The following is a 15,062-nucleotide window of genomic DNA, read 5'->3' as shown; positions in this document are numbered from 1 at the left end:
AACTGGAGTCACATCAATAAAATATAAATATATTAAAGATAATTAAGTGTGGGTGACATGCTGTAAAACACTACCTGTAGAAATCCCTATATGTCTAAAATAAAACAAATTATTATTTATTTATTTTTTTACATTTATACACTGGATAAGTGTTGAATCTTTTGGCACATTTCATAACAGAAGCATAAGAGATTGTATATGATGGAGATGCTCATATGTGTAAAGCTAGACATAATGTACAATGGTCAGAGGTGGACAAAGTACACAACTCTATTAATTGAGTACAGATACTGCTGGTCAAATATTACTCCATTAAAAGTGAAAGTAGTGAAGACAGATTTTTACTTAAGTAAAAGTACAGAAGTATTTAATTAAAAAAAAAAAAATTATGTCAATGCACCATTTTATTATTGTTGTATATTATACTTGTAATACCTTATTCCTCTGAAGCAACTTACAATACATTATGCTTACTGATTACACTGACTAGCTTGCAGTATCTTTAAACAAAATGCCTTTATGATATTAAAAATGAAAAAGTGTGTTTACCACCCCGTCCTACCTCCACAAAAGCAGCATGGCAGCTCTGGCAGTGTGTGCACACACATCTACCTGTAGCCAATCATCCACATTTGAAACATTTGAGTGGACAGGGAAATTTTTGCTTTAAAACCCAGCAACACAACTGTAAGATGTATAACTTTACAACAGCAACACTGCTTTAACACAAAATAAAAACAGCAAGATTAATTTGACATCAAAACAAAATTTTTAAAATGGTCTGTATTTACTCTCACTGTACTTTGATGTCTTATACAGAACAGTGCAGTCCTGCTTCAAGTCAAACACCTGTTGTGTTTTGTTAGACACACAGATTTTATAGGAAGTATTTTCATTTACACAATTTTGCTAAATCAGACAATATTGTGTCTAATATATACCACAACATTAACTTCTTAGTATTGAGATGTTGTAAATAAATATCTTTTATTTTACTGGTCAGTGTTTAAACAATTGCTGGGAAATCACTTCATGTAACCCTACAAGAATGATTACTTTTTAGCTGTGTAAAAAAAAAAGAAAGAAGTCACGTATAAGAGAAGATAGAAATCACCCACTGACTTTCAAAGCTGCTACATATTAATGACTTTCTACTTTAAGGACCTTGATAGAAATGTTTTGAAGTGAAAAGTACAATATTTGTCTGTCAAATCAGACAAAGGTTTAATATCATCCACCAGCTGCATTAACCCTGTTTAGTTCAGCCCTGTTTTTCCACTCGTAATTAAAACACATTACAGCAAAACTCAGATTTTAATTACATTAAGAATAAAAAATGCAGGGGGAAAAAAGAAAGCAAAAAAAACATTTTAATGCAAACAACAAATTCTTACATATATATATATATACACAGGTTTTTGTTTTAATAACAGATTTTTTTTCTAAAAGAATGTGCTTTTCTAAGTGCATAAAGTTCATAAAAACACATTGTTTAGTGTAGCAAAAATACCTCGATAACATGAATTTACAATTAAATTTAATCATGTACAATGACCAGTTTTCACGCTCATTCACTTTCTCCCAACATCCCAATTCAACCTTTTTCTGTGGTAACTGAAATCTGCCAAATAATTACTGGAGTCTCTCATTAACAACAAACATTCTCTGCCCTCAGTTCCTGGTGATATTGAAGCTTTTTAGCTCATAGAAGAGAACATATGGCTGATTTGACTGAAGCTTCTCCTCTGTTATTTCACCAACACTGTGAAAGAAACAGAGCATTAATGTTTAAAGATTTCTGAACTAAATTCAATATTATTTCTTTATTACGAACTAAAAATTCTAACTTCATCAAACAAAGAAATACTACAGTTTTTTTCTATATCATCTCTAATAGGAACAAATTATTATTCTTGTATATTGTGTGAGAAAACTGCCCTTTAAATAGCATTACTTCATTGTATAAAACTGCACTCACCATGAGTCATTATAGTAGCACCAGCCCTCCTCCTCCCGACATGCAGCCGTGTAGTGACCCATATTTACTGTGCCCGAATGATTGCATACTGCATAAAGATCATACAGCACTGGACCTGAAAGCAAACATTCAGTAATATTTCGTACACCTCTGCACATAACAATAATCAGAATTTACAATGTGCATGATACATATTCAGATATTAACCGCTCACCGCAGTCAACAGGTCCAAATGGCCCTAAATCCAGCCCATTTAGGGGGAAGGAAACTGGCACTGTGCTCTTTGATATCGAGTACCTTGACATGGTAAATCGATTTAAGTCTGAGATGGTAAGTTAAGTCTATACCTTTTGTAAAGCATGTACTTGGTCACAAGACCATACTTACTGCTTCACACCATCAATAATCACCATTTGATTAACTCAGCACTGACTAACTGAAAAAAGGATACGCATGACGAGGATTCTAGGGAACCTTTGGATGGTCAGTCTTTTGGTGCTCTCGGTGCGACGGTTACACCGCTCACACATCTAAGAAACATACACATCTGTGGGTATCAACAGAAATTCCCACTTTAAATGCGAGCAAAAACTGGCCATGCTTTTTACTCACCGGTGAATTTTCTTTATCAAGTTTTTCCTCGTGTGAAAAGAGGTCTAGACACTCTCTCAGTGTGACAGTTTGTCCATAATCACTCTTCTGCAATACACACACAAACAAAAATGATGCCACATCATCTGCACAAGACCAGAAGGTGAGGACAGGGCCTGAGAGTGTTACCTTTGGGATGGGGAGTGACAGGTCGCAAAACACATCAAAGGTGTTGGAGTAATGGGAGCAGACTGAACAGTGCAAGGAACTGCGCAGCTGACCTGAGAACAAATCTGGGAGAGGAGGGAAAAAATACTTGAGCACCAGGTGCACCTGGATTTAAAATGGACTGAAGTAAAAAAAAAAAAACTGGTCTTGTATAATACTATAACTATAAAAATATAGATTAGGATGATTATCACAATTATTGATAATATTTTACCTTATTTTACTTTGGTATTTTATTGTTTTTAGACATTTATATAAAAAAAAACAAAAAAAAAAAACAACCTTAAGCATTAATAAGGTGAATAATTTATGCAAACAAAAAAGTTCTGTCATGAGACTCTAAATGGCACAGGCTGATAGGTCTTTTACATGTAATCTGCTAGCATTCATATAATTTACTATGTGACACAATTGTTGCCCAATGCTGATTCTGCAGCCAATAAAACTGCTTGCTCAAAATTTAAATGGTCTGGGTTCAGGGTTTGTTGTAAGATGGTCCTGCAGCACACTACTAGAGTTTCTTTGAAACCCTCTACCTCCCCCAGCTCCACATCTAGATCTACTACAGGACTTGTGCATGCTTATTAATGCAAAATTATTCATTCATTTTATTGGTAAAACGTATTATTATCATACCATTATTTTAACAGTGCTACTACATACCAACGATTTTACTGTCATCCCTGTCCAGATGCCTCTGCCACATTGCAAAGGCCTCCTCTGAAATCCTGCTGGAGACAAATGAGTGATTTATGAGTGAGTGACTTTAGATCAGATTGCTCCTTTCAAGATCTGTCTCTTTGTGGAATACCTGAATCGTGTGTATGTTGGTTCCTTAGTTTCCATAACTGCAGGACGTTTGGATGGACGACAGTTAATTTCTGTATGTAGCCTGTCCAGAAGGAACCGCAAGAACTCCTGAGCATCTTGCTGACTGTGTGTGAGTGAGAAATGAAATGGATAAATGATCTGTCTGCAAAAAATATACATATATAACAACTGAGAATGATATCTTTAAACACCAATACCCTAACACATTTTTTAAATACTGTGTTAATCAGAGAAATCTGAAGAGATATCTGTAATAATTCATATTGAACATACCTATTGCCACTGAAATAAGGCACTGACTCTTTAAACACGTGATAAAACTTCCCAGGATTCACTGTGGTTTCCCCACCATTACATTCCCACAAGCCAGCCAAAACTTTAGAGAATTCTACAAAAAAGTCATCAACAAAAATATTGTGAAGAAAGTGGATGAGGAGTAGAGGGAAATTTTAAAATCATTAACGTGATAGATAAAATGTAAAAAAATAATACAAATAAAACTTTTTATTATTTTTATTTTTTTAATAATAATGCTGCACCACCAATCCCAAACCACTCAGATTTTGATTTGCTGCATCACTTCACCCCAATAAATAAATGAAAGCTGAAGTGTGCCTACCATTCATCAGCACAGGTTCTTGTTTGGAGTGCTTGTCCTGAAGGTAGGTTCTCATCAGACAATAGTTACGAAGACTACGAGTGTGAGAGAGACACTGCACGATCGCATTGAGAAAACACTAAAAACAAAGAGAACATCTGAATATGGATGGGAGAGAATATCATTATTTTTCTTGCAAACATATGCATTAAAGCCTGTTTGTGAATTAGAACATACAGTATTTCCAATGTTGTGCAGTCCAACTTGTCCATTTCCCAATTGCAGCTCTCTCTGGAGAATGAAAAATGACAGCAAATGACTGTCAGTGTGACTTCCTCAATTACATCACAAGCGGCAACAGGTTTGCCATTCACTGGCCCTCCTGCAGTGACTGAGTGTACGTTTATAGATCTATGATCCAATTATAACAGAGAGGGAAGACACTGTCACATATGACACTGAGGTTAAGACCAGATATACTTAACTCACCGTGAGCACCTACAGGTGCAAAAGCACATAGCATTATTTATATTAATTATTAATAAGGTTTGCATATGAGCTAGGCCTGTTGTTTCCAGTATATAAAAGTTGTCAGGATAGACCAATATATAATATATGCCATGTGTCAAACACACTAATAAAACATAAGGTTTCAGACACAAATTTGTCAATGGCATAACACTGTCTCACCTCCTTGTCTGTCACCAGCAGGAGTCCCATGATGGATGTGTAAAGTACTGACTGTGAAATGTCCACATTCTCTGGCTGAAGGCCGTTTTGAGTGACTAAGGTACGGCACAGGGCCTGACACGAGTTGTCCATTACAGTGGATTCAGCTCTTGGCATTACCACATCTGCATGCCGGGCATCCCTGCCAATGGACCTGTGAATGGAAAACTCCTTTGAATATCATATTTATAAAAACTGGTTTGTGATTCAGTCCTCTTCCCAACATGCAATGTATCATGACTATTAATATGGTCACATTGTTTGACAAGTGTGTCAGTTTTGCAATGATGGGAACTTGAGATTATATGTTCAGACAAAACATTTATTTAACAATTTGTAAATTAGTTTAACTCAAAAAATTATCTATTTTTAATGTAGTTTAATTATTGAGAGAATTTTTCCTTTAAAGTGAATATAAAGAGAGGTGATAATTCACTTGGCTACAGAAAAGGCAGCATGCACAAATAGTTGGCCATAATATTTAATTATTTTAGAAACAGTAGCACAATCATTATTTTAACAAAAAGTATTGAGAGAGTGAGATAGAGAGGGGAAAAAATCATTTACATAAAATGATCACGTAAACATTTGTTTACTCACCCGTAAAGACCCAGTGTCGTCTCCACTTATTTCTTGATTGATGGTCAAACAGTGCCAATGTTTCTATCCAAACATCAAGTCCAGTTTGGAAATGTTTAAGTGTTCCTGTGCTTTCATTACACTTGCTGTTCACCTGTCTGTCCTGTCACTGTGTTTGTGAACGAGCTTTAATCATGGCTAATCTTTCCTCTCTCTTTAGGATCTTCTATAATTAGCGATGTCTTCGCCTTTGCTTAAGAACAGCTTTGACACTGACAGGAGACGGTGTCACGCTACACACAGTCACTATATTAAACTGCAATTGCAGAAATTATAATATTGTAATTATAATAATGTGTTTTCCTCCATCTTGGATGTGCTGTGTTGTCACCCCTTTAGTTTTTTTACAAATTGTGTAACAGAAATCAATATTATTATAGTCTCCCATTCATGTATGGGTGATTTCGTTTCCCCATTCCTTTCAATCCCCAAACATCATGAGTGTGACTTTTTTCACACTAACATAAAGCCAGAAATCAATCAAATGAAATTTTTTATTTGTAGATCTAGCAAGCGTTGGTAACAGGATAAAATGTAGATAAAGGGAACAATTTTTATTTTAGAAAACGTAATTTGGGGACAAAAAGACCCTAAACAACTTTTAAGGGTTAATGGCAGAATTAACGTTGAGCTAACATAACATTACTGAAAAATAAACAAAAAGACTTATGTACGTCCCTATATAGAAATGAACTGTCAGTTAAAACTCTAGTAAGTGACAACTAGCACTAGTTCAGGTGAAGTTCGTGTTATGCATATTGATAAACCGTGATACATTTTTTTTTAAATAAAAATAAAAAGGTCCACATTTATGGAAGTTGTCAGTTTATTGCAAAAAAATTATGCACCAAAAGCAATCAGCCCTTTTAACGAAAATTTTATAATAGGCCAACCGCCATTCGCATTAGTCACTGTACCTTCAGAATAATATTGAAACTGATATTTAAACGAAAACAAAAATGTAAATACAATTGCTTTATATCAAGAGAAAATAAGAATTTAGGCTACATTCAGGTTATATCAGTGAAAGACTTGCAGTAGGCTTACTTTTAGCCCTAATGCTGCCAAAGTGCAATGACTAAAGGCCTGGACTCATACAAAATTAGTTACCGTTCAGAATAAACAAATGTTGTTGTTTATTAACTATATAAGATGGAAATGGTGTGCAATTTAAAGGAACGAGGAACTGAGAGTTCATGTCCCATAGCCTAAACCATATATCCAACAAACATTCTCAATGTAAAAATAATAATAATAATAATAATAATTCCAATATAACCTGTTAAGCAAGAAGCATAAATCTAATATAAAATACAGTCATAAAGTACCCTTATGAGACATCTCACACCAACAAACATCCACATATGATTATACGAATATAGCTACATGACCTTATTCTCACAGTTTCTAGACAGATTGGGAAACATCAGCTCTGTGATCACATTTGTCCTGAGAAAGTTTGCTGTGATGGTCACAATGAAAGTGAAATCCTGTGTTTGTGAATGAACTATTGAACTGGAAAGCACCGGTGGCCCTGGTTTATGTGTCTGGCATCTCCACATCAGAGTTAATGTTGAGTTCAGCGATGTTGTTATAGAAGGCAGGGTCAGGGCTTAAACGCTCAGAGGGTTTGAAGTGGCTGGTTTGAGCATGTTTGTCCCGTGACTGGACCATTGCTTGGCGCAGACATGAAATCCATTGCTGCTTATTGAAGGAGTCATTAGCCTGCAGGCTGTGGGATTGAGACTTGGAGCGTCCTGTGGTGCTCACACGAAAACAGTTCTTCACTGGGAATTATAATGAAACGAAAGCAATAAGAACACCTCCAATGTCAAATAAAAAGCATCTAGAATTACACAGAAACAAAAACACTTAAACATTTAAGCCTCTAATTGCATGCATTATAAAAGCAATAGTAAATCAAACTACTTATATTTTTTAAATGATTTTAAAACAGAAAATTGAAGATGTTCAACATCAGGTTATGTTGCCTGTGAAAAAAACTTAATTCAACACTTTTGTTAATCTAAATCATTGATATGATTGCAACCATTTTAAAATAATGTTTAATCACTAGTAAATTTAAATCATATTTTTTTTATTGCAAGAAAAAAATGGTTTATTCAAATTCAAATCTCTTCTATTTTAATAATTTAATTGCTATCCTTTACATGACGTGCATCAGAGCACGGGAGTGGAGCGGAGTGGTAATATTTCCTTAAGAGCACAGAGTGCCTTTCTGAAGATTCCGCTCCGCTCACTCACTATGCTCAGCACCGCTCGCTCAACACAGTTCATAATGAATGAATGCATTTGATCTGGTGTATGCTTTTCACAGGCTTTATAATCCAGGTGTATTTTGTAAAGATCTACACACATTTCATCTAGTGTGTGTGTGTGTTTGTGTTTTAATGAGCCTGTTTTAAATGCTTCTTCTATTGCACAACAACGGCAGCTATTTTTACGAAAATAAAGTGAACGAAAATCAAATACGATTTTTTACGGGTTTTTTTTGCATTTTAGGCATGTTTGCTAAGGTTAGAATAATATAATTATTTTTTTCCTTTTTTTTATTATTATTTTAAAACAAATATTAAAATACTGAACATTTAAAAATACTTAATATTATATAATAATAAAAAAAATGGAACAAACACAGTGAAAGGAAATGAAATACTTGATGTTAAACTAAAAAATCTATTTATTCAAATTCAATGGTAATCATTTTATTGGAATCCTGCATGCGCCATATGCTTGCAAACCCCCCCCCAAAAAAACAATAAGTACAAGATGCAATGCCGCTACCTTTATCATTGCCCGTAAAAGCCCCACGAAAGGATCCAGAGCTGCTTGGCTCTCCATCAGGTAGGTCTTCCAGATGGAGGTGAACAGCTGGGAGGGGCTGACGATACACCTGGAACTGTGCTGGTTCTTCCCTGTCCTGTGCCACTGGTCGGGTCAAAACCAATACCAGCTCAAAGAGGAACACATGCAGCTTCTAGAGAGGAGAAATGAGAAGTAAAATATCTGTGTGGATTGTTTTTAGTTTAAACAATGAAAAAAACTGCAATGACCTGCTAAACACTTGTTGAAAAGATAAAATATGAAGTTACCTGTCCTTTAGTACTCTTCAGTTCACCATGGCAGTATAAAAAACGAGATGCCTGGATTTCTGGAACCCTCTGGCTGTCTTCTGAGTAGCACAGCCCCCTTCTGTAAAACTGACACTCAGCCTCTCCAGTTTTAAGATTGACTTCTGTTATAATCTTTTGGATAAGTTCTATCTGAGGAAATAAGAAATAAAAGGAAATGCAGGTTGCAGGTCTTGAAAAGTGAATCATTGAATCACTCAACTAATTGTTTACAGGCAACGAAAAAGATAGCTCAGCTGAAAAACGGCTTATTTCATTTAGTTGCAAAAATGTTAGTTAACAATAAACCTGTACCAAACAAAAGACTTGATGAATTCAAAATACCAACTTAGCATACTAACCTTATTTTTTCTCCTATATAGATGTGTGGCACAAATATGGCTTTATGTGTGAATATTTAAATCAGTCACTCAACCATTTTTTTTATCTTTAGAAACCATTTTTTTCATTTAGAAACAAAAGGAGTAACTTGGGTTCATATGCAATGCTAGTATAAATGTGGAAGCATCTCAACTTACTGCCTCTGGCAGCGCTTCTTCGTCCGGATGCTCAGGTGGAGTGCTCTTCTGAATCTCCTTTAACAGTAGAGGATATTTCACCAGCCTGCTGCGAGGCAAGTCCAGAAAGTTCCACAGATCCAGCTTTCTGCTGAAGGACGACTCCTGGCACAGCCGCAAGAAATGCTCAACCCGCCGGTCCTGTTTCTTTTGATCGAGCAGCGCTTTTGCCCCAACCTGGTTACAGCAGTATGTGATATATGCCTCCAGACATGGAAACTATGGAAAGACAGCAAAGAGTTTATAATCCACTCAAATTCTGGGTGGGTTCACTTTTACGGCCCGCTCACACCAAGAACAATAACTATTTTATTTATTACTATAAATAAGACTTCACTTCTAAACTTCAGATATTCTTCGATTTATTTTAAGTGCAAGCTGACATTTTGTTGTCTGCTGCTTTAAAAACTCATGTTTTTTTAAAGTTAGGTGTATTCTGATTGGCCAATTTTTTTATTGTTCATCAGCAGGAGAAAAAAAAACATTCTGATAGCAATCCCAATTATATTATTTATCTGTGTCTTTAGCTGTTATGCAGACTTCCTTATGGAAGCACGTTTCTGCCAAAAAATAAAAGAAACTGCAACCTTTTGTCTTACAATTCTGAATCTTGTAAACGTAAAAGAAAGTCGGAATTTAAAGAAATAAACTCAAAATATCTCAATTCTGAGATTATATCTTTGGACATTTCTTCAGGGTTAATATTTTGCAATTCTATTTCTATTCCATCGCAAATTCTATTTTCTATATTTCTTTTCCATTTCAATTTTCCACCCTAAAATCGTAAGGACAAATGTCTGAATTGTGATATATATAAACTCAAAATTGTGAGATAAAAAGTCAAAATTATTTCTTTTTTATTCTGTGGCGGAAACGGGCTTCCATAACCACCCACCCCCCCCTTTTTAATAGAATTTGAACGATAATTGAAACTATAGTTTTGCTTATCATTCTTGATGTGAACGGGCCTTCAGAGTTGCATCAATAACAACAGAGCTAGTGTTTTAAGAAACAAGAACTACAACAATGTTTTGTTATTATCTTTACATGTAGTTAGGCTGTCTAACATAAGACTGACCCAGTCCATCATGGTCGGGCCGACCTCTTGCACAGTCTTCTCTGCTCCACGAAGGCCTTCAAGACGAGTTAAAAGATCTAAATGTACAGGTAAATAATTGTGAATATCTCATTATATTTCAAAGAAACAACTACAAAGAGTTTACTGACATTTACCTTCATGAAGTGGTATTAAAGAATCAAGGGTTCCAAATATCTGGCCAAGCTCACTTTCTGTCATGATGTCTAATTTCAGCATTGGTTCATAGTACACCTGTCAGGACAGTCTAAATTAAATTCACTTCTATAAAAGACAGTAGAAACAAACCGGTTGATTTCTGCACAAACCTTTTTCACTAGACTTAGATCCTCAATGAGCTGTTTCTCACCCTGGGTCAACTCATAGATTATCTGCATGAGAAGAAAATAAAGAGGTAAATAATACATAAATGAAGGGTTAAAACTGTACAGTTCCTTTTAACCTCACGAGGCCTTGCATAAGTAGAAGATACCACAGATATTCACAATTTTATAACTGCGCTACTGTCACAAGTTACTAGTCAGTTTTGTCAGTGTGTGGTGGAGCCTTTCAGAGGAAATTCTGACACTGAAATAGAGAACATGGCTTCGTATACCAGCACACTTCCTGTTTCACAACTAAGGTAGAAAATACAGAGTTGGGCAGCTGGAAGCTCTTTAAAAAGATATTAAGGTACATGAGCCAAAACTACCAGTTTGTTGCTTTAAATTAAAGCCCAACAAGGGAAATGTAACTAATTAAAAGTTTAATTAATAAAGAATTGAATTACAAAACACAAAAAAGAAATCTACTTTAAAGAGTAAGATGCATTTCTATGTGGCATTAATTCAAGCAGCTTTTCACACCTCTTGTCTCTTGATCTCTTTGGTACTGAGCTCGTGGCTCAGACTGTCAACAGTATCACTCCACAGCTGGCTGCTCCGCCGCCGAGGAAAGGAAGAGGCCTTCTGACGGGTTCTTATTGGCATTGGAGGCAACGGACGGGCCTCTGTCCGGAAACTGATTGAACGCTGATAAAATATATATACATTAATATACATATACATAAGCATACATTTCCAAACACACATATACAGTATGAATGTATATATGTATATGTGTGTGTGTGTGTGTGTGTGTGTACATATGTATGGTCACTGTTATACTCATATTAAGGCTAAGGGCTTGGAGTTCGACTGTTTTGATTTGGGACAGTATGCAGACAAAAAACCCCGTAAAAACCTAGTTCTCTATGTAATTGTTGATGATAGTTCATATAAGAGCAGTTAAAACATTGTGGCTGCATGAGAAAAGCAGAGCAAGTGCACGAAGGGGTTTATTGTACCTGTATGGACTGGCCCAAGCGTTTCAGTGCTGGGGTCTTCACCGGTGTTATGATACCAGTGACTGAAGCACTTTTGTCAACTGGTTTGACTCTTTTGTTACATGGACCCTAATATGAGGCCAGCAGCAGAGAATAAGCTTCAAGGTTAAAATGTACTTGTATCATTATGTTTTAATGTATCATTAAAACAAGTGGATGTTTAAATATGGACCATTAAATATCTAGCATGCAACACAAAGACATTCACTGAAACCGAGAAAGTTAACTGACAGTTCAGCAATTAAATTTGAACTTTATCAGACTTTGATCATGATGTTTTGATATGATGTAAAGGTATATAGACCGTTATTGTGCTGAGCAGAAATGTTCTAGAACAAGGATGCATATTAATTTCTGTACCTCAGAATCTTGTATGTGGTCACTGATGGGAAAGTCATCGTCTTCCTGAAAGAGACGTGTAGTGTAGCACAGATGTCAGTCAGCACAAGCATATAACCACAAGCAGATGAAAGCACTAAACCTATACAGGTCTATTTGAGTTTACTCCACCAGATATCAGTAAATACATCAGTAACAGAATAATAACACAGAACACAACTTTTGTCACTCACAAATCAGTCAACTACAGCCACTTTTTTTATTATTAACAATTGCTATATTATGATTATTTTCCAGCATTCATCTTTTTTTTTTTTTGCTCAGTTTAAACCTTGCCATAGACCAAGACTTCATTTCTAAAATAAAATAAATGTATTTTAAAAAACTATGATGATCTAAAAAAAAAAAAGTATACTCATAAATTTAGCATAAATGTATTTATGTATATAATTATTTCATTAAAATCAGCTAAATTATTATTTAATTTCCATAGCAATGATTACTATTTATTAAAAGAAATTTGATCAACTTTTGCATTTTGTTACTAAGGAAATGACATTGTCCGTGAAGAGCTTGATATGGAATATGAACCATGTACCATGAATATCACAGTACTTTCAAATCAAGCTGTCATTAGCTGTCACTAAGCCATTAAATGCTAGGCCATTAAATTAGGCCATTTCCACAACGTCATTTCCACCACAGACTATGATCAGACCTAATTCAGAAAACATATGGTCCTGGTCCTAGACTCAAATTGTTTTTATTTTATTTTTTTATAGTATTCAAGCCATGTTGTATTCCCACCTTACATTAACTGCTTTGACCGGTTCATCATCTCACGGATTTATTACTGGGAGACTTTATTTTCTAAAAGTCCACAGACTCAAAAGTGCCAGTATTTTAAGAAACAACGACAACTGCAAAGTGAGACTCAACCGCTATCATTCAGAGGGTGTGCATGCAGCAGATTGAGACAGGAAACTGAGTTGTAAAGTTCTTTTTTTTTTTTTTTGAGCTTTTTACTCACAGCTAAGCACAAGTTGCTTCATACTTTTACTGTAAACTTCCTTCATTTCTCTTGAAAGATAAATGCTTTTTTCTGGATGTCTTGTAACAGACCAGGAAAACCATGGATTGTTATGGAGATACCTCTCACCAATTTTTGGTGTAGAGCACAAACAGGCAGACCACTTTCACATTTGTCAGACCCCTCAAACGATGTACATTCATCTTCATACATAACCAATGATTTAGTCAAAGCTTATAGGGAGGAACTTTAACCACGGAGTAGATCATCTTTAGATCATGTAAAGACAGACGAACAGGAAATATTGTGGCTGTTTTTGTAACAGTCGCTCAAACAATCATATTCAAACATCTAGTACTCTAGAAGACAATATCAAAATGATTTACAGCATACTTAGATCAGGCATGCTGCAACTTATATCATAGATAACTTACATAGTCCTCCAAGATTCGGGTTGAATTCTCAGCATCACTACTTGGGTCTTGTTTTCTTTTCTTCTGCTCAGAAACCAACAGATAATACATTGGTGTTCCTCAAAGGAGCGAGACCTACAGTTTAAGGTCTGTCCATTAAAAAATGTATAAGGTTTATGACCAAAATGAAACTTACCCCTGCGATATCTGGCAGCATTGCACATGTGAGGAGCCTGTCTCTAGATACAGGAGACCTGAAAAAGAATGAAATAAAGTGGAATTATGACACTGAAATAGACATTAATGTATTCTATTAGGATATATAATCCAAATTATTAACTGTTATAGTGAATTTCTAGGCCACTACAGCTGATCAGAAAGACAGTTAAACATCGAAATGTCAGTGTTATTAAAAGTTTGAGCAACTATTGATAATCTGTGAAAAAGTCATACCAGGAAGGTGATGTATCAACCTCCGTCTCTTCAAGTTCCATCTTTTTTCCTCTTTCAAAGCATCTCCAAATGTGCTTATGAAAAGGAACACCGGTATATATATATATATATATTTATAAAAAGAGTATTAGATTAAAAATCAGACCATAAATCTTAGAAGCACCTGTTCCAACTTTTCAAAGAATAGACAAAAAAAAAAGATAATGTGCACTCTCTCCCAGCCCTCCCCTCTTCCGCTTACACTTGCATGTCTGATACCACATCCTGTGCAAGAAAAAAAATTGTACTTCCTGTTGTCAGGCAGAACGAAGACAAATCAACCTCTCTTTACGACTCTTGACAGATCTTTGAGGCTCGGTGTAATTATAAGGCAGCCTTACATAACTCAATCAATGAAGAGGACGGAAGTTAAAGCAAACCCTCTGACCCATTTCTGAAAATGATAGAGTGGTGTCTACTGCTCAGCTGATGAAATCATGACTAGCTCAGTATGTGACAGGAGTGTGAGACAAAGATGCTCATACATGACAAAACATACAAAGTATGGCCTAAAACTAAGTTTTTGCTAAATTTGGGACATCTAAGTAAAATGTAAAGCCTCAATTTATCAAAAACAAAACCTGATTGGTAAGGATGCCAAAATGTTAATTCCTTAATAAGGGCTTATCAGTTTGGGACCAAAAACAACCACATGAAGTGCACCCGCACAAGCACTTAACCTGCAGAATGATTCTATAATGTGATGAGCGCAAACTTGTAAAATTATAACCACACTACAAACAGTTGCCAAATGTGAAGCACATAGTGGCAGTATCACGTTTTCAGCAGGGATGAGATAAATCAGTGGTTGTGCAAGGTACAATTTATACAGAAAAACAAATGGGACAATGTGCTATAATTTGAAGGCCAGTAAGAGCTTAAGAATTTAACTCAAAAAGGTTAATGCCATGAATTGGCCTTGTTAAATTTAGAGTCTCACATAATGACGTAAAAGCAATTTTCTAAACAAGTTGATTCAAAGCCTTGATCCTAATAAAATATTGACCCAGAATTTTTTTTTATTAT

At 35.4% G+C, this 15,062-nt stretch overlaps 2 protein-coding genes across 7 annotated transcripts; both read right to left on the bottom strand.

Moving 5' to 3' along the window:
- Positions 1 to 1,192: 1,192 nt before the first annotated feature.
- Positions 1,193 to 5,726, bottom strand: LOC132129180 (ubiquitin carboxyl-terminal hydrolase 21-like). 4 transcript variants are annotated; one of them, XM_059540671.1, is made up of 13 exons: positions 5,556 to 5,726; positions 4,917 to 5,109; positions 4,464 to 4,517; positions 4,248 to 4,365; positions 3,902 to 4,016; positions 3,609 to 3,770; positions 3,461 to 3,528; positions 2,759 to 2,862; positions 2,591 to 2,677; positions 2,430 to 2,508; positions 2,193 to 2,300; positions 1,979 to 2,093; positions 1,193 to 1,762 (listed from the first exon to the last, which is right to left on the bottom strand). In XM_059540671.1, exons 2-13 carry the CDS (start codon positions 5,070 to 5,072, stop codon positions 1,672 to 1,674), a joined length of 1,257 nt encoding a protein of 418 aa, XP_059396654.1. In that variant the 5' UTR covers positions 5,073 to 5,109; positions 5,556 to 5,726; the 3' UTR covers positions 1,193 to 1,671. The 4 variants fall into 4 exon arrangements, with proteins under 4 accessions (XP_059396654.1, XP_059396655.1, XP_059396657.1 ...); XM_059540672.1 differs by having other exon boundaries at positions 3,461 to 3,525; XM_059540674.1 differs by having other exon boundaries at positions 3,461 to 3,525; positions 3,609 to 3,731; positions 5,556 to 5,725.
- A 724-nt stretch (positions 5,727 to 6,450) lies between these two features.
- Positions 6,451 to 14,198, bottom strand: LOC132129397 (rho guanine nucleotide exchange factor 3-like). 3 transcript variants are annotated; one of them, XM_059540977.1, is made up of 14 exons: positions 13,998 to 14,198; positions 13,741 to 13,798; positions 13,566 to 13,628; positions 12,123 to 12,167; positions 11,724 to 11,831; positions 11,245 to 11,409; positions 10,708 to 10,770; positions 10,537 to 10,633; positions 10,382 to 10,458; positions 9,265 to 9,522; positions 8,708 to 8,878; positions 8,400 to 8,592; positions 7,240 to 7,381; positions 6,451 to 7,209 (listed from the first exon to the last, which is right to left on the bottom strand). In XM_059540977.1, the coding sequence occupies exons 1-14, from the start codon at positions 14,036 to 14,038 to the stop codon at positions 7,134 to 7,136; spliced, it is 1,557 nt and encodes a 518-aa protein (XP_059396960.1). In that variant the 5' UTR covers positions 14,039 to 14,198; the 3' UTR covers positions 6,451 to 7,133. The 3 variants fall into 3 exon arrangements, with proteins under 3 accessions (XP_059396960.1, XP_059396959.1, XP_059396958.1); XM_059540976.1 differs by having other exon boundaries at positions 6,451 to 7,381; positions 13,998 to 14,071; positions 14,161 to 14,198; XM_059540975.1 differs by having other exon boundaries at positions 6,451 to 7,381.
- Between the last annotated feature and the right edge of the window lie 864 nt (positions 14,199 to 15,062).

Source organism: Carassius carassius, chromosome 46 (assembly GCF_963082965.1).
Source record: "Carassius carassius chromosome 46, fCarCar2.1, whole genome shotgun sequence".
Lineage (NCBI taxonomy): Eukaryota > Metazoa > Chordata > Actinopteri > Cypriniformes > Cyprinidae > Carassius > Carassius carassius.
This window is presented reverse-complemented; position numbering and strand designations above follow the sequence as displayed.